The sequence below is a fragment of the Macrotis lagotis genome, chromosome 1 (genome assembly GCF_037893015.1).
Source record: "Macrotis lagotis isolate mMagLag1 chromosome 1, bilby.v1.9.chrom.fasta, whole genome shotgun sequence".
NCBI classification, from domain to species: Eukaryota; Metazoa; Chordata; class Mammalia; order Peramelemorphia; family Peramelidae; genus Macrotis; species Macrotis lagotis.
Genome location: NC_133658.1, coordinates 373,771,138 through 373,796,585, shown reverse-complemented (window position 1 = coordinate 373,796,585; position 25,448 = coordinate 373,771,138). Strand labels below are relative to the sequence as shown.

Sequence of the window (25,448 nt, the reverse complement as noted above, 5' to 3'; positions counted from 1 at the left end):
TCTTCCTTGATGGAGGTGAACAGTGGTATGAATAATCCTAAAATGATTGAAAATTTATTTTCTTTGACTTTGGAATAAAATAGATATAATGTATTGCACAGAAGATTCACATTCGTAAAATATTTTGCTTTTTTAAATATTTTATTTGTTTTCAATTATATACAATAGTTTCTACCTATCATTTTTTGTAAGGTTTTGAATTTTACAATTTTCCCCCACCCTCCTTTCTCTCCCCTCACCTCCTTTTCTCTCCCCATCCCCCCACATAAGGCAGTCTGATAATCTTTACATTGTTTCCATGCTATAACATTGATTGAAATTGAACGTGTTGAGAGAGAAATCATATCCTTAAGGAGAAAATAAACTATTAGAGATAGCAAAGTTATGTAGTACATAAGACACTTTTTTTTAAAAAAAGAAATTTTAGGTAATAGTCTTTTGTCTTTTTTTTAAATAAACTCCACAGACCATATCCTCTGTCACAGGTACTCTAAAATTGTCCCTGATTATTGCATTGATGGAATGAACAAATCCATTAGAATTTATCATCACTCCCATGTTGCTGTTAGAGTGTACAGTATTCCTCTGGTTCTGTTCATCTTGCTCACTATCAGTTCATGCAAATTTTTCCAGGCTTCTGTGAAATCCCATCCCTCTTGGTTTCTAATAGAACAATAGTGTTCCATAACATACATATACCACAATTTGTTCAACCATTTCCCAACTGATGGACATTCACTCGATTTTCAATTCTTTGCCACCACAAACAGGGCTGTACAAGTGATGTTTTCATGATCTCTTCAGGGTATAGACCCAGTAGTAGTATTTTTTTTAGATTTTTTTTTTTGCAAGGCAATGGGGTTAAGTGGCTTGCCTAAGGCCACACGGCTAGGCAATTACTAAGTGTCTGAGACGGGATTTGAACCCAGGCACTCCTGAGTCCAGGGCCGGTGCTTTATCCACTATGCCACCTAGCCACCCCATGACCCAGTAGTAGTATTGCTGGATCAAAAGGTATGCACATTTTTATTGCCCTTTGGGTATAATTCCAAATTGCTCTCCAGAAAGGTTGGATGAGTTCACAGCTCCATCATCAATGTATTAGTGTCCCAGATTTCCCACATCCCTTCCAATATTTTGCTTTTTTAAAAAAAGTAATATCCACTTCCCATAGGCACCTCAAATTTCCTACATTTAAAATAAAATTCCTCATCTTTTTCCCAAAACTCTGGTTTTCCTAATGTCACCATTCATACAGTTGCCACCTCAGAGTTATCATCAACTCTTTATTCCCCATAGCTAGTCTTGTTGATTCTTTTTCCCTAAATTATCTGATATTGATCACTTTCTCTCTATTCATATAGCCACCACACTAAATCACTGTCTCTCTTCTGTACTTGTATAGTAGTTTTCTAATTGATCTTCCTGTCTCCAGGCCCTCCAATTTTCCGTCCTCTGCAGAGCTGCCAAATTGATATTTCTAAATCACAAGTATCACCATCCCTCTCTGACTTCAGAAGTTGTAGTAGCTCTTTGTTGTGTCTAGGAGAAAATATATCATCCTATTTGGCATTTAAATCTGACCTCCTCTTTTCAAGCCTTATCACTTCCCTTAATGTATTCTTCTTTACAGGTATATTGGCCTACTTGCTGTTCCCAATATATAAACTATTCTATCCCTCTTTGTTATGACTATTTCTCTTTCCTGTCAAAGAAGTGTCTCTGAGGAGAAGGTGAGGACCTTCTGAAATTCTTAACTTTTTTCAAATTTCAAGAACCACCTTCTATAAGTGACCTTTCCTGATCTAGCCTATTTGTTAGTGTCTCCATCGTATTTGCTTTATTTATATTTTGTGTTTGTATATTTATGTACACATCTGTGTTGTTCTCCACTAATAAAGTATGGACTGGACTGTTTTCATTTTTGTCTTTGTATTTCTTGTATCTGGCACATTCTAACCTATATAGAATATTTATTAGTAGAAATTAATTAATCTCTTTTATTTTTAGTTTTTAATAATATATTAATAATTTGTTTTGATCCTGTAAAAACTTACTAACAAATATTCAAGAAAACTTCATCTACAAAATATACTCTTCAATGATACTTCAGCAAAACTGTGCAGTAGCAGAATTATATAACTCATAGTATATGCCACTTTCCACTTTTGTCATTTACTAAGCCTTAACAGCCCGAATGTGTACCTTAACTTTGAAAATATGCTAACAACATTGTCTAGTATATTTGACTTGAATTTGCTGTCTCTTAGCTTTGATTTCGTTTACTTTTTGCTTTCTTTCATTCTGAATCCTGTCACACAAGTAGTTTACACTTTAATTTGTGTTCCCTTATCATTAGATACTTTTTATTTCCAGATCTTTGTTACTACAAATAATGTTGAACTGATGTTTTGCATATTAAAGTCTTTCCTAGGAATATTGTCACATCAGTCTCTATGTTAAAGGGTGAGAACATTTTAATAATTTTTCTTGCCTGCTTCCAAATTGTTTTCCAAAACAGTAGAGCCAGTGTCCCTTTCATCCCTATCAGCAGTAGATTAGCCTCCTTGTCATCCCACATTTCTTCAAACAATGAATCATCTCTCTGTCTTTGCTTGTTTGATATGGATAAGGTGATATGATACATCATTGTTGTTCCATATGTATTTTACATAAATGAGTATTGAAATTAATTTAACTTTCTTTGTAATAACATAAAGCCAAGTGATAGAAAATAACAAGGTGAAAAATTATCAATGAAAAATCCATGAATTAGGTAGTACACATTGTGGGTTAGAGTTGCTTGGAATTTGAAAGCATTCTGTTAAGTGATAATATTTTTTTCATATAATTAAAATAAAAAGTAAAGGGTACACCTACACCCACCCATGCTTACATTTTCATCCAGCTTTTACAAAGCATAGTTTTTTGGGGGAAGAACCTAAAAATCCACTAGTTCTCTTCTCATAATAATTGCCTCAATTATCTACTTGAATTTTCATGATTTTGTTGATGTGGTTACTCTTTCCACCTTTGCAAATTGTAAAGCCTCTCTGGCTTGGCAGGTCTTTGAGAGTGTTATTCTTCTTCTTTTTTATTTGTTTTTTGTTGTGTTGTGTTTTTTTTTTTTTGGAAGCAGTATGGTTAAGTGACTTGTCCAAAGAGAGTATTATTCCAACCTAAAATTTCACTGAACTGGTAGTGAGTCTCACCAGCTTAACAACACAGATTTCAGACAGCAGACAGACAGTTTGATATGGAACCTGAAAAAATAATAAATCTTAATGAACTAATAAAATTCACATTGCTATACATCCTTCAAGGCTCAGCTTAAATCTTTCCTTTCCCGCAAATGCTTTGTTACCTTAGTCACTCCCAATTATTTCTCCTTTCTTTGAACTTATTTCTGCATCATTTGCTGCTTTATTTTATACTATTTTCTATTTCACATCTATTAGTCTTGTTTCCCTAAATAAATTGTAAACTCTTGGAGGGCTTGTCTCTTTTGTTTCTTTTACATTATTTAATTTAGTATTGGATGCTCAGTAGATTCTCAGTGATTATTTGTTGTTGTTTGAATTTGAGCTATTTACATACTTTGTTCTGATGTTTATTTTTGCATACGCAGTTTGTGTGTATGTGTGTGTGTGTGTGTGTGTGTGTGTTTGTGTTTATGTGGAGAGAGGGAAGAGAGAAAGTAAAAGAATTGTAACAATATCAACATAACTTTAAAAATAGATTCTAAATTAAAATAATACAGTGCTTTATAGTTACAAAGTGTTTAACATGTATTTCTTTCATTATTAATCTGAGGAACAGTGTGATGTAACAAAAAAGGCTCTAGTTTTAAAGTCAATTCAGTTAGATAAATATTTATTAATTGCTTCCTATGTGCATGGTACTGGAGATACAAAGATTAAAAACTATAATCTCCTCTCTTTAATGAACTTACATTCTAATGGGAGGGATATGGCATATACACAGATTAATATTAACCATAGTAGGAAATTATGAGGGTAAAGGAACAATTCAAACAAAAGTATTATAGGAAAATTTGAGGAGGAAATTTAGCTGAAAGATCAAGGAAGGAGTGGCTAGGTGGCGCAGTGGATAGAGCACCAGCCCTGGAGTCAGGAGTACCTGAGTTCAAATCCAGCCTCAGATACTTAATGATTACCTTGCTGTGTGGCCTTGGGCAAGCCACTTAATCCCATTGCCTAGCAAAAACTTAAAAAAAAAATCACAGAAGCCTTAGTGCAGAAGGTGATACCTGAGTGAGCCTTATATGAATCAGTCACTCAGCATGGATTTATTAACTATCTACTCTCTCTCAGGCTCTGGTGATATGAATCCAAAAAAAAAAAAGATACAAATGATGAAAAAAGGAAAGGAAAAGAGTGATAAAGAAAGATATATTCCAGAGATGGTGAGGGCTTCTATAAATACACAGAAGTAGGGAATAACATTCCTTGAAAAAACAACTTTAATTCAGTTTGGCTGGACTGTCAAGTCAAAGAAGGGGAGTAATTTAGAAAGAAACCTGACAGTGAAGTCACTACCAAATTGTGAAGAACCTTTAATGTCAGATTAAGATGATGACATTTTGACCATCAGTGACAGTCATATATGTTTAGAAGGCTGTTCAACAGCTCTTTAAAATGTTGACTGAGAGATAGGAGAAACAAGAGATCAGTTTGGAGGTCAGTAATTTAGTCAGGTGGTGAGGGCCTGAACTAGCCTGGGGATCATATTAGGGAAAACAGGATAGAGGGACAAGAGATGAGGTAGAGACTAAATATATAGAATTTGGCAACTGATAGGAAAGGGAGAAAGAGTTATATATGCTTATGTCAAATAGGATTAACTTAAATATTACTCTTACCTTCTGTCTATTATTTCCAAATATTTGAGCACTTGCCTAAGATTCATTTTGAATTATTCCTTTTTGTTTTATATTCTTTTGGTCTATTTATAGGACTTTGGAAAAAACAGTTTTCACTTGCCCTCTCTTCATCAGTCAGCAGATATTTACTATCAATCTCCTATGATATGTCTGCACTAGTCATATCTTGTTAGAACAGATTGATTCTAAAACACTAGACACATTTTTCATCATTAGCGAGGAGTTGTTGGCTACGATATACCTTTCATTATAAAAGGATTTTTCTTTTTTTTTTAATTGGGGCGGCTAGGTGGCACAGTGGATAGAGCACTGGCCCTGGAGTCAGGAGTACCTGAGTTCAAATCCAGCCTCAGACACTTAATAATTACCTAGCTGTGTGGCCTTGGGCAAGCCACTTAACCCCATAGCCTTGCAAAATCTAAAAAAAAAAAAATCTTATTTTTTTTAAATTAAAGAGTTCATTTATTTATTTTTATTTATTTTGAGTTTTACAATTTTTCCCCCAATCTTACTTCCTTTCCCCCACAGAAGGCAATTTCCCAGTCTTTACATTGTTTCCATGGTATATCCAAATTGAGTGTGATGAGAGAGAAATCATATCCTTAAGGAAGAAACATAAAGTATAAGAGATAGCAAGATCAGACAGTCAGGTTTTTTTTTTCCCCCTAAATTTAAGGTAATAGTCCTTGGTCTTTGTTCAAACTCCACAGTTCTTTATCTGGATACAGATGGTATTCTCCATTACAGACAATCCCAAATTGTCCTTGATTGTTGCACTGATGGAATGAGCAAGTCCATCAAGGTTGATCATCACCCCCATGTTGCTGTTAGGGTGTACGGTGTTTTTCTGGTTGTGCTCATGTCACTCAGCATCAGTTCATGCAAATCCCTCCAGGCTTCCCTGAATTCCCATCCCTCCTGGTTTCTAATAGAACAATAGCGTTCCATGACATACATATACCACAGTTTGCTAAGCCATTCCCCAATTGATGGACATTCACTCGATTTTCAATTCTTTGCCACCACAAACAGGGCTGCTGTGAATAATTTTGTACAAGTGATGTTTTTCATCATCTCTTCAGGGTATAGACCCAGCAGTGGTATTGCTGGATCAAAGGGTATGCACATTTTTGTTGCCCTTTGGGCATGGTTCCAAATTTCTCTCCAGAAAAGTTGGATAAGTTCACAGCTCCACCAACAACGTAATAGTGTCCCAGATTTCCCACAACCCTTCCAACAGTGATCATTATCCTTTCTGGTCATATTGGCCAGTCTGAGAGGTGTGAGGTGGTACCTCAGAGAAGCTTTAATTTGCATTTCTCTAATAAGTAATGATTTAGAGCAATTTTTCATGTGACTATGGATTGCTTTGATCTCCTCATCTGTAAATTGCCTTTGCATATCCTTTGACCATTTGTCAATTGGAGAATGGCTTTTTTAAAAGGATTTTCCTTCAGAGTTTTACTGTCTATAGTTTTAAAGGGAAGACCTAGGGTGAATGAGTAAAAATTATTAATAGAATTTAACCAAACATAACTTAGTTAGCAATTAGAATTGTCTGAAGTTAAAATATGCTATTGTATTTATTTTGCATATAATTTATAACCATATCATAAAACTCTAAACTTTGTCTTCCCTGGTAGATTATAAGCTTCTTGAAGTCAAGGACTTCTTTAATGTTGTGTCAGGTTCCTTTCACTAGACACAGAAGTTCTGTGGGTCTTTTATTTGACCAGAGTGGGGCCCAAGGAAGTAGTTAGTAGTAGTAGGTATATAGTCTTCTGATTATCAAAGCTTTTTTTCCTGACTTTGAGGAATTTTCCTTTATATTTCATGTATGTTTATTGACCTTAAAGGGGTGGCCTGGTGTGATGGATATGGAATCCTCCTCAGAGAAAGAATAGCATAGATTTAAGCCCATTTTTGGTAGTCAATCAATAAATGTTTATTAAGCATCTCCTATAAACATAGGTGTAGGCTTTATTCTTATGAACAAATAATATAGGTTACATGATCCAGAGCAAGTAATTTCTCAGAGTTTTAAGAAACTCTCCAAGACTATAAAAGATGATAGAGTAGGTGCCAGGTTGCATCAGTATATACAAATTTCCCTAGAGCAAAGATGTCAAATTCAAATAGAAATGGGGACTCCTAAATCTTACATAAGGATTCTTATAGGCACAGAGGTGACTTAGTGAACCATAAATTAACATTAACTTTTTTATATTTTTAATTTTTTTAAATATTTCCCAGTTTCATTTTAATGTGAGTTGGGCTGCAGTTGGGTGTGTTGTGACCCACATGCAGACTTTTGACTGTATATTCAATATCTTTGTCCTAGAGCACTGATATCTCTGGTTGTCCAGTCCAAAAAACAATTGTATTTATGAATATTTCCTTATTTTTCCCTAATATGTCTTGTTTAATATTTCTACTTAAATTAGAGAAATATAAACTTGTGAACCAAGCATTATATTATTGCTGTTTTGTTCTTTATCATTATCATTATCATTTGGGTCTTACTGATCTCCAACAAAATATTTGATTATTCTCTGAAAATTAAAATGAGACATATATATTTGACTTTGCTGATAGAGATAAAACAGAAAATCCTACCCAAGATAAATTTAGTTCAACAAATAATATTCATTTGGCAGTATTCTCTTCCCTTTCTTGATCCCTTCATAAACCAATTCAGCTCAGTACTCTTGAATCCCTACTCCCTTTATTATTTCACTCATTGTGCCCTGTTAAACCTCATTTTGGCTCATTCCCATCATTCACTGCCTTTGTTCCTACATACATACTGCTGAACTGTGTTTGAGAAAAATCACTCGAGTTTTCTGACTGGATCCACAAATTTATGTTACATAAACTCAACTAGGCCTTCACTGTAGTTAGAAGAAACTTCTCCCACTTATCAGTCTCATTTGTCAGATCCTCACCTAGATCATGCCCTTTATATATGTTAGGCAGGGATGTCCAACCTTTTCAACCTTTTAGCTTTTCTGGGCTGCACAAACCTGCCTTATAGCTCAAAAAAAATCTAGCAACTTACTATCCTACTTTCAATAGCTATTTTTTTTTTTTTTGGTTTTTGCTAGGCAATGGGGTTAAGTGGCTTTCCCAATGCCACACAGCTAGGTAATTATTAAGTGTCTGAGACTGGATTTGAACCCAGGTACTCCTGACTCCAGGGCCGGTACTTTATCCACTGCGCCACCTAGCCAACCTTCAATAGTTCTTTCAAGCATTTTCTTCCGTCCTCAAATCTCCAATGGCATTTCCTACTCTTACCCTCTCAGTTGAGGGCATTGTTTCATATATTACAAAAAAAAAATTGAGGCCATTTTCTATGAGCTCCTTCTTCACCTCCCTTTCTCGTCCTATTTTGATAAGATGCCTTCTGCCACCATCTCTTCCTTCAGCCTAGTTTCACATGAAGAAGTGATCTTACCTCTTACCAAGATTCACTCCTCCGCTTGCATTGATAATCTTATTTCACCCATTTCCAGTAGATTGCCTCCTTTCTCATTTCTACTCTATCACTTATCTTTATTCTGTATCTGCTGACTTTTTCTTTACTGCCTAGAAATTTGCCCATTTCTTCCCCATCCTCAAAAAGACTACCCTCAATTGATCCTTCTATCCTAGCTAACTATTGCCTATTTCTCTTCTGCCCTTTGTGGCTAAATTTGAAAGGACCATCTATAAATAAGTGCTTCTGTATTCTCTCCTCTCACTCTTCTTGTAGTCTGACTTCTATCATCATTCCACTGACACTGTCTTCGCTGAAGTTACAGTGATCTCTTATTTGCTAAATCCATTGTTTTTCCTGCCTTCATTCCTGTTGATCTCTTTGTAGACTTTGACACAGTTGACATTGTCCTCCCTAGGTTTTTTGAGACAGAAATGTCTCCTAGTTCTCCCACCTATCATTCTCATTTGTTAATTCCTCACCTAGATCATGCCCTCTATATCTAAGTTAGTCAGGGATGTCCAACCTTTTCAACCTTTTAGCTTTTCTGGGCTGCACAAACCTGCCTTATAGCTCAAAAAAAAAAAATCTGTCAAAGGCTACATGCAGAATTTAGTGTCCATTCATGAATATAGTACAACCCACATCACCAAGGAGCACTGTAACAAATGCTTCTCATGGGGTATGAATGGATCCTAAGAAATATCTGGGGGGGGCAGCTAGGTGGCGTAGTGGATAAAGCACCGGCTTTGGAGTCAGGAGTACCTGGGTTCAAATCCGAGCTCAGACACTTAATAATTACCTAGCTGTGTGGCCTTGGGCAAGCCACTTAACCCCATTGCCTTGCAAAAAAAAAAAAGAAATATCTGGGTTTAGGAGGGATGGGAATTCAGGGAAGCCTGGAGAGATTTGCGTGAACTGATGCTGAATGAGATGAGCAGAACCAGAAAAACACTGTATACCCTAATAGCAAGATGGGGGCGATGATCAACTTTGATGGACTCACTCATTCTATCAGTGCAACAGTCAGGAACAGTTTGGGGCTCTCTGCAATGAAGAATACCATCTGTATTCAGAGACACAACTGTGGAGTTTGAACAAAGACCGAGGACTATTACCTTAAATTTAGGAAAAAAACTGATATCTTATTGTCTGATCTTACTATCTCTTATACTTTATGTTTCTTCCTTAAGGATATGATTTCTCTCTTATCACACTCAATTTGGATCAATGTATACCCTTCAAACATTGTAAAGACTGACAAATTGCCTTCTGTGGGGGGGGGAAGTAAGATTGGGGGAAAATTGTAAAATTCAAAATAAATAAAATCTTTAATTTAAAAAAAAGAAATATCTGGGTTAGAGGTTCTTTCCTGGGTCCTGCTCTCTTCCTCTCTAGTTTTTCACTTGATAATCTTATTAGTTCCCATGCTGATGAAGTCTTGTCTATTTTATCCTAATATCTCTGCTGACTTCCATTTTCACATGTCCAACTAACTAAATATCTGGAACTAGATGTCCAGTAGACATATTAAACCCAATAAGTTCAAAACAGAACTCAACATCTTTCTCCCTAAATCTTTCCCCTCTCCTAACTTTTCAGTTATATTGGAGAACAATAGCATCCTCTGTATCCTCAGGTTTCTAACCAAAGTGTCATAATCAGCTCGTCACTTTTTCACTCCTATTTCCAGTCTGTTGTCAACACTCTTTGATTTCATCCTTGCAGTATTTCTCCAATATTCCCCCTTCCCTCCTCTGACACTGCTACCACTCTGCTGCAGGTCCTCATCATTCCTAGACTATTACATTATCCTGCTGGTGGGTCAGTCTGCCTTAAATCTCTCCTTACTCAAATCCAGCCTCCCCCATTCAGCCACCAAAGTGATTTTTCTAAAGCTTAGGTCCGACCATGTTACCTTCCTACTTCAAAAACTCCAATGTCTCCCTACTTCTCCAGGATCAAATACAAAATCCTCAATATTTTTTATAAAAAAAAAAGCTATTCCCTTACCCCTACCCCTCTAACTGTTGCCAGGGTTGGTGTTGCCAATTTAAGATTGAGAGGCCTTAAATAGTGAAAGAATTCACACAAAACTCTGGGATTTTACACCTGCTCAGGATTTATTATGCAAGCCTATAAAGTTACAGATTAAAATCTTTTCTCCTCCTGGAGAAGCAGCAAGCACCTTGTAAGCTGCTCAGAATTACAAAAGACTAGATGAGGTTTGTTTGAAAGACAGAGACAGACAGAGAGACAGAGACAGCCAGGGAGAACTGACTAGGCTGAAACTCTGGGGAGTCTACATGCATCTCAGTGGAAGTTTAGGCCAGGTTTTTATAGTCTTAACCATTCTCTAGGGATAGAAAGATCAGGAGACTGTGAGCAAAGGAAAATCTCTCCCCCTCTAAGTGACTGAAACCAGGTTAAAAGGCTGGAAGTTGGGGGATAGGAAGGAGGAGATATTATGAATTTACATTTACATCACCGGAGCAGATAACATTTTTACAAAATTTAGTAGTATAAAGGATTGCAAAATCTGTTATAAATTTCATTATGTCCATAACTCCCTTTATCATATTCTCATAATTCCCTGCATTATGACTTTCTAGTCTTATGCCTTCCTCTCTGCCACACACTCTTTTATCTAGTGACATTGTTCTCCTTTGCTATTCTACAAACAAGACATTTCCATCACTGCTTGATGCCAGGCATTTTCTCTGATGCCCTCCGTGCCTGGAATACTCTCTCTCCTTATCTCTGCTAACTGGCTTCCCTGTTTTTTTCCAAGGTCTAACCTGAATCTAATTTTCTACAGGAAGCTTTTCCCAACCCCTTTTAATACTGGTACCTCCCTTCATTTACTTATTCTCTATTTTTTCTGTATGTTGCTTGTTTGTACCTATTTATTTATGTGTTGTTTTCCAATTAGATTGAGAAGTTCTTGAGCATAGGAACTGCCTCTTGCCTCTCTTTGTATCCCTAGCACTTAGTTATTAAGTTTTTAAAACTTGTATTTCTGGTCAAAATTGTTGGGGGGGGTTTTCCCCAGCCTGTAATTAAGTCTGAAATGTTATCTCTCCTCTGTTAGTTGTCTTGACAATCACAGAAAGACAGAATGTTTAGAAATTAAGAAACTTGTCTTAGTTATCTCTATAGGAGTCCCATAGGTTCCTATTAGTTATTCATTAAATCAGTTAAATCTTTGTCTGAAGACAGATGTGACACTTCTATGAAAAGCTAATGTATAAGGTGAAATTTTTGTGGTCTCATGTGCAACCTGATTGGTTGACCACCAAAAGATTTCTGAGTCCTCCTCTGTCATGTATAGATACAGCCTTCTCCCTTCTCTCAGATGATCATCTCTAATGATGACTATCACCTATAGGTTTCTTGGTAAATCTTAAGGAATAAACTTCATGTCTAACTTATTACTATATTACAATTATTTTAGTCCAAAATTATTACATTTTTACAGCACATAATAGGTGCTTAAAAATGTTAATTTATTGACTCGATCTTATTCCCTCCTGATTCTCCAGCTGATCCTCCCTATAATCTTCACTCTTTCATGGTTTCATTCTCTTCCTGTCTACTAACATTTTATTTGGTATTTACCAGTATGCCTGTATCTCCTCATCCTTAACAAATTTTCATTTGATCCTACCATTCCAAATAGTTAATTAGCCTGTGTCTTTCCTCCCCTTCTTGGCTAAACCCCTTAAGAAAGCTATCTTCACTCACTGCTTCCACTTCATCTTCTTTCACTATCTTCTGAACCCTCTGCTATATGACTTCAAACCTCACAAATCATTTGAAACTGCTCTGTCCAAAGTTACTGTTGAGAGAGAATTCCAGGAATGTGGAATTGCTATTGAAACTTTTCAGTCAGGAGACTCCAACATTTGTCATTTCCTTTTTTGTCCAATCTCATAGGTTATGAAATGGTGATATAGAGAATTGTGAATGTGGGAGATTTGTGGTTGGAAATGAATTTTGTATGCCACTTTTATACCATTTAAATTTGTTAAAGTGTAGAATGCTGTCTGCCCTGAGATATAAATTGACTCCTATTGTTCCATTGTGTCTGTGTTTTTTTTTAGGTTTTTGCAAGGCAATAGGGTTAAGTGGCTTGCCCAAGGTCACACAGCTAGGTAATTAGTAAGTATCTGAGGCCACATTTGAACTCAGATCCTTCTGACTCCAGGGCTGGTGCTCTATTTGCTGTGCCACCTAGCTGCCCCTATTCCATTGTTAAATCTAAAATTTGTACCCTTTCTTCGCATTCCCAACTCCCAGCTTCCATCCTTCTACCTGACTTCCAGCATGTAAAGGGGGAGAGATTTCCTCTTTGCCCCCAGTACCCAGGCAATGGGCAGAGTATTTTACTCACTAGTAATTTTAAACCTCTGAACTAACTAAAGTAATTTTGGTATATAAAATCAAAATCTAAATAGTAAATAAAGTAGATTTTCCTTAAAATTTAGGAAAATTACCTTGCTTTTCATTATGTCTAACCATTGAAATAAAAGATGGTTAGAAATGCAAAGCCTGAGAAAAAATATAGCAACTTTTCATAGGAAAAACTTGTGATTAGATATTCAGTTTTGGTAGCAGCATGATTGTTGCAATATATGATGCTGTAAAAACTCTAATAATGATAAAAGATATTTTCTTTACAGGAAATTACATTCTGAACTACATAGCATCCCAACCCAAACTGGCTCCCTTTGTCATTCAGGCTCTTGTTCAAGTCATTGCTAAAATTACCAAGCTAGGATGGTTTGAGGTTCAGAAAGATCAGTTTGTTTTCAGAGATATTATTGCTGATGTGAAAAAGTTCTTACAGGTAAGAACTAATTTTTTGTACATGTTTGAGAAATAAATGGTGTTTCTTTTTGTTCAGAATGTTCTCAACTGAGGCAACATAGCACTATATACTGTTGATACATATTGGGTTAATAATGATTGTTTTTGTGCAATATTTTTATTTTCTGTAGATAGTAAGTGTAGGTTTCTAACTTCATAAACAAGAGAAGTGCATATTAAGAACTAACAGTTTTTAATGTTTCAAATAACTCTTTTATTTATTGAAAAAAGTAAATTTAAAATGTAGATGATAATATCTAATGAAGATATGTGTTCTTAGGATAACTAATGATAAAGTCATAAGATCATAGATTTAGAGCTGAAAGGGATCCCAGAGGTCAGTTAGTCTGATACCTTTGCTTTACATATGAGGAAACTGAGGCCCAGAGAAGTTAAATGACTTCCTAAAGCTTATATGGTAGTATCAGAGATGCAAGTTGAATATAGCACCCCAGATTCCATGGTCAATGTTCTTTCTCTACTGTATTGATACTTTTAAAAAGGAAAAAAAAATTGAAAAGTTTTTTTTAAGTAGGCCAAACTGCTTCTCATTTTTATATATCCTTAAGCCCAATTGTTGATTATCTGATAAACTTTAATAATAAATGTGTACTATAAAGAATTTTTTGAGTTGTGGGGGTGGGGAGGGCCAAGGGCGGGGAGAGCTGGCCAGCCCCACCCCAGCCCCAAGGGGAATATTTAACCTTAGTGAGGTCAGGAGGACAGCTGCTGGAGTGCTCCAGCTAGCTGGAGTCCAGCTGGCAGAGAGCTACTGCCCTGATGGTCCAAGGACTGCCATTGCCCTGCATGACCCAACATCTGAACCCTTGAACACCCCATTCTCTCCCACGCCAAGTTCCCCCTTGGACTGACAGCCAGCAGGACAGACGGGCCCCTGGCATACAGGAGGACCACACCACCCCCCCTCCCGGAGTACAGAAACCCGCACAGCCCCTTGCACAGCCCAGCTTGCCATAGACTGGCTCATGACTGTTACCCTTGGTTGCATCAGCCTCCTGAGCCTCCTGCTCCCCAATGCACTGTCCTGGCAGCACTAAGGAACTCCAAGGAACAATTGGCTACTGTTACTGATCATCCAATTGTTCTAACTGTCCCTAGTTACTTTTACTAAACTTCCATTACTATTTAATTCCTTTTCTTTATTACCTTAACAAAATAAATCTTTTTTGTCCCTAAATATTTATGAGCCAAGAGTCAATCTTTAAAGTGAATTCATTCATATCTTAAAATGCTAGATTAGACCACCATATTAAAGTGTTGCATTCTCTCTGACATCACTTCGCTTTTTTTTTAAAGTCTAGACAATTTTTTATTTTTTAGATTTTTGCAAGGCTGTGGGGTTAAGTGGCTTGCCCAAGGCCACACAGCTAAGTAATTAGTAAGTGTCTGAGGTCAGATTTGAACTCAGGTACTCCTGACTCCAGGGCGAGTGCTCTATCCGCTGCACCACCTAGCCGCCCCAATTCTAGACAATATTACAAGAAATTATTAAGGAAAATGCCCAGAAGTTGTAGAATAAGAAAGTAAAATAGAAATAGAAAAACAATTCATTGAACACCACCTGAAAGAGATCCCAAGATGAAACCATAACCAAGTTTTGAAGTTCCCAGGTTAAGGAAAAAATAGTACAAACAACAAGAGAAAAAAAAAAAAACCCGAAATACTATGAAGCTGCATGCAGGAAGGATAACACAAGATCTAGCAACTTCTACATTAAAACACCTTGAAACATTAAAAGGATTGGAATATTGTATTTTGAAGAACAAAGGAGCTGATTTTGCAACCAAGAATAATTTACCCCAGCAAAACTGAGTTTAATCCTGAATGAAAAAAGGATTTTTAATTAATTAAAAAATTTTCAGGTATTTATAACCAAAAGACCTGAACTCAGTGGAAAATCTGACATCCAGGAGAATCATAAGGTAAGCATTAAGACAAATTATAAGGGATTCAATAAGATCAAACAGTTTACTTATGTAGGAAAATGTTATCTGAACTCTTAATGTCACGTAGTTTGAGATGGAATGCTTGGAGTTGAGTAGGATGGGATGATTCTAAAAAATAAAATGGAGGTAAAATGTAGTAATTATCTCATACATATGAGGCCTGAATAGAACTGTTACAGTTGAACCAAATGGGAATAGAGAGCTGCTGGTGCTAGAACCTTATTCTATTCAGAACTGGGTTAAAAAGAACCAATGTATAGATCTAGAAAGGTATAAAACTTTTCTAAATTTGTAAAGAAGTTGGAGGGTAAGTGGATATGATAAGGGAGGAATCAGAAGTAGGAAGGTGGGGAGAAAGGTTATCAGAGGGATTCTTAGAGGGGGCGGTAAATTAAGGAATAAGAAATTTACTTATAGGATATAGGAGGGGTTCTTTAAAAGGGTGTGGATTAGGGAGGTAGTAGTTAGAAACAGGGGGTTGCTAGGTGGCCAAGTGGACAGAGCACCCACCCTGGAGTTAGGAGTACCTGAGTTCATATCTGGCCTCAGGCCACTTAATAATTACCTACCTGTGTGGCCTTGGGCAAGCCACTTAGCCCCATTGCCTTGCAAAAAAACTAAAAAAAGTCAGTCTTGTGAGAAAGGATAAGGGAAAAGAGTAAGGATAATAGTGAGGAAAAATTGAATGAAGGGAAATGCAAAACTAGTAATTATAAGATTGAATGTGAATGGAGTGAGCTCACCCCTAAAACAGAAGTAGATTACAGAATATATTAAAACTCAGAATTCAGCAGTATGGTGTTTATAAAAAACACTAAAAATGAGAAATCCACAGAATTTTTAAAAAGGGCTGGAGTAGAATTTATTATGCTTCAGCTGAGATAAAAAGGCAGAATAGCAATCATGATCTCAAAGTTAAAACAAAATAGATTTGATTAAAAGAGATAAATGGAAGCCAAATTATGATAAAAGGTAACAGAAAATGAAACAATATCAATACTAAACCTATATGTACCTAATGCTATAGCATCTAAATTTTTAAAGGAAAAGTTAAATGAATTAGTGGAAATAGATAGCAGTACTATTATAGCAGGTTGTAGCCAAAGCAATAAGCAGAGGAAAATACTTATTATAGTAATAAAATAGAGAAAGAGCAGACCTATGAATTGAGTAAGCAATTTTTAAAAAATAGAAAAATAACAAATTGAATTTCCCAATTAAACACCAAATTGAAAATCTTAAAAAATAGAGGTAAGATTAATAAAATTAAGAGTTAAGAAAGCCATTGAATTAATGAATAAAACTAGGATGTAGTTTTATGAAAAAAAAGATAAGCCTTTAGATAATGTTTTTTTAAAAAAGAGAAAACCAAATTCCTAGTATTAAAAATTAAAAGATAAATGTGCCATTAATGAGGATGAAATCAAAGTTATTATAAGGAGTTATTTTGCTCAGTTATATACCAATAAATTTAAAAAATTTAAGTAAAAAGGAAGAATAGATATAAAAGTTTAAGTTGCTAGATTAACAGAAGAGGAAATAGAATATCTAAATAAGCTTATTTTAAAAAAAAGAAATTGAAACATCATTAATGAGCTTCCTAAGGAAAAAAAAGTATAAGGATAAGATGGGTTAACAAATGAATTTTGCCAAACCCATTTAAAGATAACTAATTTTAATATTAAATTATTTAGAATAATAAGCTAAGAAGAATTCCTACTAATTTCTTTTATGAAACAAATATGATACTGTTACCCAACCAGAGAGAGCAAAAACAGAAAAAGAAAAATATAGACCAACTTTATTAATGAATATGGATGCAAAAATCCCAAGTAAAATACTAATTAGAAGATTGCAAAAATATATTACAAAGATTATGCATTGTATAATGCACAATACCAGAAATTCAGAGACAGAAGTTTGACATAAAGAAAACTATAACTTTTTCTGAAGGTCAGGATCACTTCAGATTAGACATGAGTCAGAAACCCAATCCCTGGAGCTGTGACTATGATTGGCAGACTAGTGTCCATGGAAGCTATTGTGGGCAATCACATCCAGGGTCAGACTCTAATATTGTCTATGTCAAGGGTACCTGCAAAAATAATGGAAGAGAAGGGGCACAAGGAGGTATTGGTGTCCACTGGAGATCAGAGCATGGTCTGAACATAAGTGATAGGTATTCTGGACGACAGACAAACCAAAATGCATCATTAGAAGCAGCAATCAAAGTGGTTGAGCAAGCAAAGGTCCAAAATAAGGACAACATCATAGTGTGCACAGACAGCCAACTTGTCACCAAGGGTATGAATGAGTGGATTGACAACTGGAAAGGAAATGACTGGAAAACAAGTAAAAATAAAGATGTTGTCCACAGAGAGCAATTCATTAAACTGGATAATCTGACTCAGGGCATGGATGTTGAGTGGAATTATATACCTGCTTATTCAAGAGATGGAGGTAATGTTGCAGCTCAGAAATTAGCAAGAAAAGCAATTGGGAAGAAGTGAAAATACTTAATACTTGCAGATATTGAAATTTAGGTTATAGTGTCACTGTTTTTTTTTTTAACGTCACTGTTTAATCTTGCAATATAATAATCTCCAAATCATTTTCTCTTTACCTTTCTCTTCCCCCCCCTTGTTGGAGTTCTATATTCCAAGGCTATCTTTGGCCACTTTTTAATGTTTTCTTGGTTTTTCTATGTGCTATTTTAATTTTTTGTTTAATACAAACCAAAAAGAAACATATATTAAAAAAACAACTGTAGAAATTGTTAAAAATAATAAATAAGAAGGCAGATAGTTCCATCTCTGTCAGATCCGGAAGAACTCTTGACTTGGCTCAACTCTTGCTTCAGACCCTAGAAACCAATCTAGACTGCTTGATGGCTCCCACAATTTAGGTATAAGGGAATCACCAACTTTTTCAGATAGTACGTACATGAAACAAGACTTCCCATCACCCCAACAGTGCTTTCTAAGGACTTCTACCTTTTGCAGTTACCTTGTTTTGTATGCTCTAAAGTTTCCCACTGTCTTCTGATTTTTCTGGCAATCTAAAGATGCTTGCTTGGACCATTCAATCTGCCTCTCTGGGGTACATGTGAGTGTTTGTTTGATATTCTTATCAATAATGACATTGAATAGTTCACAGTTCAAATTTTGTTTTTTTCTTGGTAAAATGTTCTTTACTCTTACAATTCTAGGTATTGGTTACTCTTACAAGTTATTTAGAGATTCTTGATGTCTAAGTCAAATAATTAAATTGTTCCTGTTTAAAAAAAAACTATAAACATAATTGATTATATCGATATCAAAAGTAAGAAAAATCATGATTTTGTCAATGAATGTAGGAAAAGCTTTTGATAAAATACAGTAATCATTCCTATTAAAAATACTTGGAAAGCACAGGTATGGATAAATTTTTCCTTAAAATTGTAAAAAACTTCTAACTAAAAACCATTAACAAGCATGATTTGAAATGGAGACAAGTTAGAATCCTACCCAGTAAGATCAGGAGTAAAACATTGTCATCAGTATTATCATTGTATTATAAATGCCTAACTATAGCAATAAGAGAAGAAGAAGGAATTGAGGAAATTAGAATAAAAATAATGACATGATGATATACTTGGAAAATCCTAAAGATTCAATTAAAAAGTAGAAGCAGTATATAAAATAAACTCACACAAGACATCAGCGTTGCTATATGTCACCAACAAAACACTGCAAGAAGAGATAGTAAGAGACATGCCAGTTAGAATAACTATATACAGTATAAAATACCTAGGAATGTACCTATCAAAATAAACTTAGAGATTATATGAACATAGTTAAAAATTCTTTTTATACAAAGTCAGATTTAAATCATTGGAGAAATAACAGATCCAATAAAATAAAAATGACAATTTAACCTAAAAAATAATTTTACTGAGCTAGGAAAAATAATAGCAAAATTCATTTGGAAGAACAAAAAAGATCAAGAATAACAAAGGAATTAATGAAAAATATAAAGCAAGGAGGTTTAGCAGTCTCATATCTTCAGAGATACAATAAGTCAATAATTATCAAATTATCAGGTATTGACTAAGAAATAGAAAGTAGATCAGTAGAACAGAGTAGATATGCAGTACACAGTAGCAAATGATTGTGGTAACTTTGTGTTTGACAAATTAAGAGATTCAAGTTTTAGGATAAGAATTCATTATCTGGTTAAAAAAATAGATTAGAGCTAAAAAACAATCTGACAGAAATTGAGCATAGACCAATATATTATACCATTTACCATGATAAGGTCAGAATGGATACATGACCATATAAAGAGAGATACCATGAAAAAATTAGAAGAACATGGAGCATGATGCCTATCAGAATTATAGATAGAACAATTATGAATAAACAAGATAGAACATTGTAAGAAATAAAACAGATAATTTTGATTACATTAAATTAAAAAGGATTTGTATGAATAAAATCAACGTAGCCAATATTAAAAGGAAAACAAAATGAAGAGAAAAATTTTACAGATATTTCTCAACTAAACGACTCATATCCCAAACATATAAAGAACTTTGACAAATCTCTAAGAATACAAGCCAGGGGGTGCAGCTAGGTGATGCAGTGGATAGAGCATTGGCTCTTGGGTCAGAAGGACCTAAGTTCAGTAATTACCTAAGTGTGTGACTTTGGGCTAGTCTTTTAACCCCATTGCCTTACCAAAAAAAAAGCCAAAAAAAAAAAAATAATACAAGTCAGTCCTCAATTTATAAATGGTCAAAGGCTATGAACAATGAGTTTTTTTTGTGAAGAAATCAAAACTATATATATATAGTCCATGAAAAAAATACTTTAAATCACTTATTGATTAAAGAAATGCAAATTGAAACCATTTTGAGATATTATCTTACACCTATCAGATTAGCTAAAATAATAAAAAAGGAAAGTGACAAATGTTGGAGGGGACATGGAAAAATTGAAATATTGATTCACTATTGGTGAATCTTCACATTTTGGAGAATAATCTGGAATTATGCCCAAAGAGTTATTCATGTACATTGATCCAGAAATTGAAAACGTAACACTTACTAGGTTTGTTTCCCAAAGTATTTAGGAAAAAGGAAAAGAACCTTGTATGCTCTAAAATATTTATAGCAGCTCTCTTTGTGGAGGCAAATAACTGGAAATTGAAAGGATACTTGTCAAAAGTTAAAGCAGGGAACAAAAGCTAAAAGTTTTTTAAAAGGAAACATAAAAAAGGAAGGTAGCTCTGGAAATGTTTATTTCATATTTTTAAAAAGTAAACTATGAAATGGGAATTCATGGTTTTATATTGAATTTTGTTTTTACGTTGTGCTATGTACATGGAAATGTTCCCTTTTTTTTGTCTTTTTGTATTTAAGTTCAAAATAAAGGTTTTTTTAAATTACTTTTCTGTTAAACCTGTCTGACCTTGAGCAAATTATCAAATACTTTTCAGGGTCTAGATTTCTCCTTTTAAAAATATGATTATATCACATAATTCAGCTCCCCAAGCCTAGGATCTTATGAATTCCAACCCGTATAACCTTATTTTTGGTTATCATTCAACAAGGGAATGTTATGACACCAAAGGCACAATTAAAATTTTATTAGGGAAGAGTGAACTTTGATATCTTATTACTAGACTAACCAAATAGGTTCTTATTGACATTGTTTATCTTAAATTGCAAAAAGCTCCAGTAGGTTGTTCTCAGATGTACAAAAGCTTTCAATATTTTTATTCGCTTTTAAAAGTCTAAGGTATGATGGGGCAGCTAGGTGGCGCAGTGGAGAGAATGCTGGCCCTGGAGTCAGGAGGACCTGAGTTCAAATGCGGTCTCAGACACATAATAATGGCCTAGCTGTGTGACCTTGGGCAAGTCACTTAACTCCATTGCCTTGTAAAAACTAAAAACAAAACAAAATAAAAGGTAAGATATTTCCCTTTTTCAAATGTATTCCCTTTTGCTGACATTTCAGAAAATCTTAGACTTAACTGAGAGATGCTCTAGGGATCCACTCCCTTATTTTACACATAAGGAAAATAAGCCCCATTTGTCCAGTTCACTTTTCAATGGGTGACAAACATGCATATTAACTGAATTGTCGATCACACTTTTTTTTGAAAGGTGACTCAACTTGAGGAGTTTCTAGTGCACTCTCCCAGAGCACTTTTCAGTAGTTAGGACAGCCAGAAGAACTACCTCAACTCTCTTCTCTTTGGCCAGTAGCCCCATCCTGTCAGCATCACAGAATGGTTATTAATCTCCCATCTTCTCAGTGAATGACTTCCCTGGGAAGTATCAGTTAGAGGATTAGATTGAGTTAAAGTTGTACTTTCTTCTTTGGCTGTCTATAGTAGAAATTATCTGCTTTTGTATCTCAAGAATTGTTTGAGATTAATTTAAGCTGCAAAACCAGGACTGTGCATTTTTTTTTTTTTTTGCCTAGATAGAATTTATGTTGTCAGGGCAGAATGACCAGTAAAGTCTATCAGTTCATTGAAAAGTACATTATCAGTGTTAGTAATTTTTATGTTTATGTTGTGATTGAATTCTATATTTAGTATGTGTATATATAAATATATATATATATGCTTTTAGTGTTAATTTAAAGTGGTAGCTAGTGTGAATGATAAACATTTTTTAAATCAAAATTTTGATTTTGAGGAAGTTGTCATGCTTAAATTGAAAGCTGATTAAATTTAAAATGTTATGGAAGCCATTAAACTCCATACTTATTGATAGCTATATAGTTATTCTAGTATATATAGAAATTTAAATGTCTTGATTATGAATCTATTATAAATAAATGAATATGAGCTTATCTGAAGAGGCTTAAATGATCATATTCAGAATTAGATCTAGGAACTTAAATTCATTTATTAAACTATTTATTAATTATTTATTGGTCATAGCTAACCAAGATGACTCCCAACAAATTTGCATAGCTATAAGAATTTTTCTTTTCTTATTCACAGTCTTGTATAAAACCTTAAATTCACCTCTGATTTATTTTAAAGTTCAGTTTGATATGGGTCCAAAGTACTCAAAGTATATGTAGATTATTATTATGCCTTTCTTTATGGCAGCTATTCCTTTACAAATCTGTATGTTATCAAAATAGAATCATAAACTGAGAGCTGCAAAGAAAAGGCTCTGAGAAACAAATTCCTCTTCAGCCAGATTCTAGTGTATTCAAGACTAGAATGCAGGGCAAGAATGGATTTTAATTGTCTGTTAATTCTGGCAGAATCCATAAGAGTAAATTTCCTGCATTGTGATCATAAACTTATATTTCCAAGTGATTTTTTTTTAGTGTGGAAGTATAACTTTAATTTGTTTCCAATATCTGGTATTAAACATTTGTGAGTCAACTTTTCATCTCTACCTATACTGAGATCTGTAATTTATTTTCTTCAAAGGGTACTGTGGACCATTATGTAATAGGAGTGATAATCCTTTCTGAATTGACTCAAGAAATGAACCTGGTAAGCAGTTTCCTTTAAGTGTACTATAAGGTTATTCTCAGAGTTATATTCCTGTGTTAATTTCATTTGTGACAAATATTTTCCATCCTTCTTTGTTAGGATATTTTTAGGGAACAAAAACGAAGAGTATTCATCTCACATTCTTTGTTTATTTAATGAGTGATTCAATTAGAGATTGGAACTGTTTCAATATTATTGAAAACACCAACAACAGTATGTGTACTATCCAGAACATAGAATTAGACATGGTCAGTGCCCCATGGGCATCCTTTTATCTTCTTTGTATATAGTGTTACAGTAACCATAAGAAGAAAATTAAATGCTCAAGAGAAGCAAACCACCATGTAGCTTATTCCTTTACAAATGAAAGTGAAAAAGGTTTTGGTGAATTGATCCTCCACAATGCTCACCCAGCAGGGTTGATCTAAGCACAGGCCACTTGGAACAGTGCCACATACAGGCAGGGTTGTCCACCCTGCAGTGGGGATCTTCAGATGCAGGGTTTTGAACAGCAGCTGAGCATACAGTCACCTGCTCCTGCTCGCTTCTGCCATTGTTTTGGTTATACCATGAACAAAAGCAAGAGTCAAGTTTCATTGAAAATCGCCCTGCAACAAAAGGGAATATAGCAATGTGACATAGGAATGATTTGACTCCTAAATAGGATGTTGCCTGGAGCCAGAAGACTCTTTGTAGTATATAGCCTGTGTGTCTAGAACCATATCCAAGTTACTTTGCTATATTTTTTTATGTAGACTGACCTAGACATTAGAAAATAATCCCACATTCCTAAAAAGATTTGCTAAAATTGGTAGTGATCATTCTTATTTTAAATCAATTAATGAATTCTATCCTGAAGATGACCTTGAAATTGACCCCTCAGAAAGCTAATGCTTGTCTGACTTTTTTGCCCAGAGCCACACAGCTGCCATGCTATTTCCAAGTATTTTTTTTAAAGACTTGCCTTCTTGTTTGTGTTTCCTTCTCTTTCTTTTATCTAGTACAGAAAGATCAGACAATTCCTTAAAACATGAGGCAGGTAACAGTTTACTGATCAACATTATTGTTGTTGTTGTTAATGTTGATGATGATGATAATGATAATGTTACTACTTCAGTGATTCGGTTCATTTCAAAGCACTTAGTGAAAATATTTTTTCCCAATTTTCAGATGAGGAAATAAAATAAATGAAAGTAAATGACTTACCTGGTATCATAGAGTAGTAGAGAAGAGACTTGAACATAAGTTTTCTAGTTATCTATATAATGTTCCTTCTGTCATATTTACTCTCATTGTGGTGGAAATCTCAAGCTGAGTATTTAGGTTTCTGTGAAGGTATCACTAGGCCAATAATCTTTTACCATATTGTGCTATGTAGTTTACTCCAAATAAAGCAGTTTATAGGAGATGGATTGTTAATAAAACTGGTTTCTGTGAGTAAGCCATCATTTTTCAAAAAGGGATGTATCAAGCATAGCATGTAAATCAGCTTTGCAAATTTTAATATGACCTCTTTGAGACATTTTCTGCTCATACGAAATTTAGAACTTCATTGTTATCAGCTAGCATTCATTGTGTATCTGCTAGATCTGTCACTCTGTACTATAAAACTTGAAAAAAAAATAGAAGTCCACTTACAATTACTGAACAGCTAGGTGGCTCAGTGGATAGAACTTCAGAGTCAGGAAGACCCAAGTTTAAATTTGTGTTCAGACACTTACTAGCTTTGTGCCTTAGTTTCCTCCTCTAAAAAGGGGGTATGTGTAATAATAGCAGCTGCTTCAAGGAATTAGGATCAAATGAAATATTTTTAAGTACTTAGTTAATGTTTGGCTAATATATTATAATTATAATTATTATTATTATGTGCCACACCCTCATTTTATGAATTAGTACAAGAAAAGTTATGAGGTTTTTCAATAAAAATAGGACTAGAAATTGTGTCTTGTGACTCCCAGTTCAGTGAATTAATAGCATTTAGCCATACTTGTGCCTGTTTCAAATTTCTTAATTCAGAATCATCATTTCTACATTAGTTTGTACAAGACTGCAGATATATCTAAGAAATTGCTCAGATATCATTTTTCTTCTTCACTTTGTAGACATCTTTTGTAATCACATCCACTATGCTTATTTTGTCCTTAAGACAATAAACATATTTTTGTTACTTTTAATCTGTCACATCACTTTATTTACCTAAGATTCTTTTTTCATCCAAGAGTTAACTGTATCTTGTTTTAAATGTTATTTTAGTCTATTTTTTTCAATTACATTCAAAGGTAGTTTTCAGCATTCATCTTTTTGTAAGCTTTTGAGTTCATATTTTTCTCTCTCTTCCATTCCCCCCATGATGACAGATAATCTGATATAGGATATATATATATATATATATATATATATATATATATATATGTATGTATGTATATATATATGTATATATATATATACATATGTATATATATAAAATTATGTTTAGCATATTTCCACATTAGTTATGTTATGAAAGAAGAATAAGAACTAAAGATTTAAAAAAACACCATGAGAAAAAGTTAAAAAAAACATGGAACAAATTTTAAAAAGTGAAAATGGTATACTTTGGTCTGCATTTAGACTCTATAATTTTTTTCTGTGGATGTGGATGGCATTTTCCATAATAAGTCTTTTGTAATTGCCCTTATACACTGAAGAGGAACTAAATCCATCATAGTTGATCATAATGTGT

General features: G+C 34.4%; 1 protein-coding gene across 1 annotated transcript in view; it reads left to right on the top strand.

Annotated features, from left to right (window-relative positions):
* RANBP17 (RAN binding protein 17) overlaps nucleotides 1-25,448 on the top strand; it is a 350,271-nt gene that overhangs the window by 23,255 nt on the left and 301,568 nt on the right. The window contains 3 exon segments of the mRNA XM_074212426.1: nucleotides 13,064-13,230; nucleotides 15,134-15,193; nucleotides 22,661-22,726. Of these exon segments, the coding sequence (XP_074068527.1) occupies nucleotides 13,064-13,230; nucleotides 15,134-15,193; nucleotides 22,661-22,726 (293 nt within the window).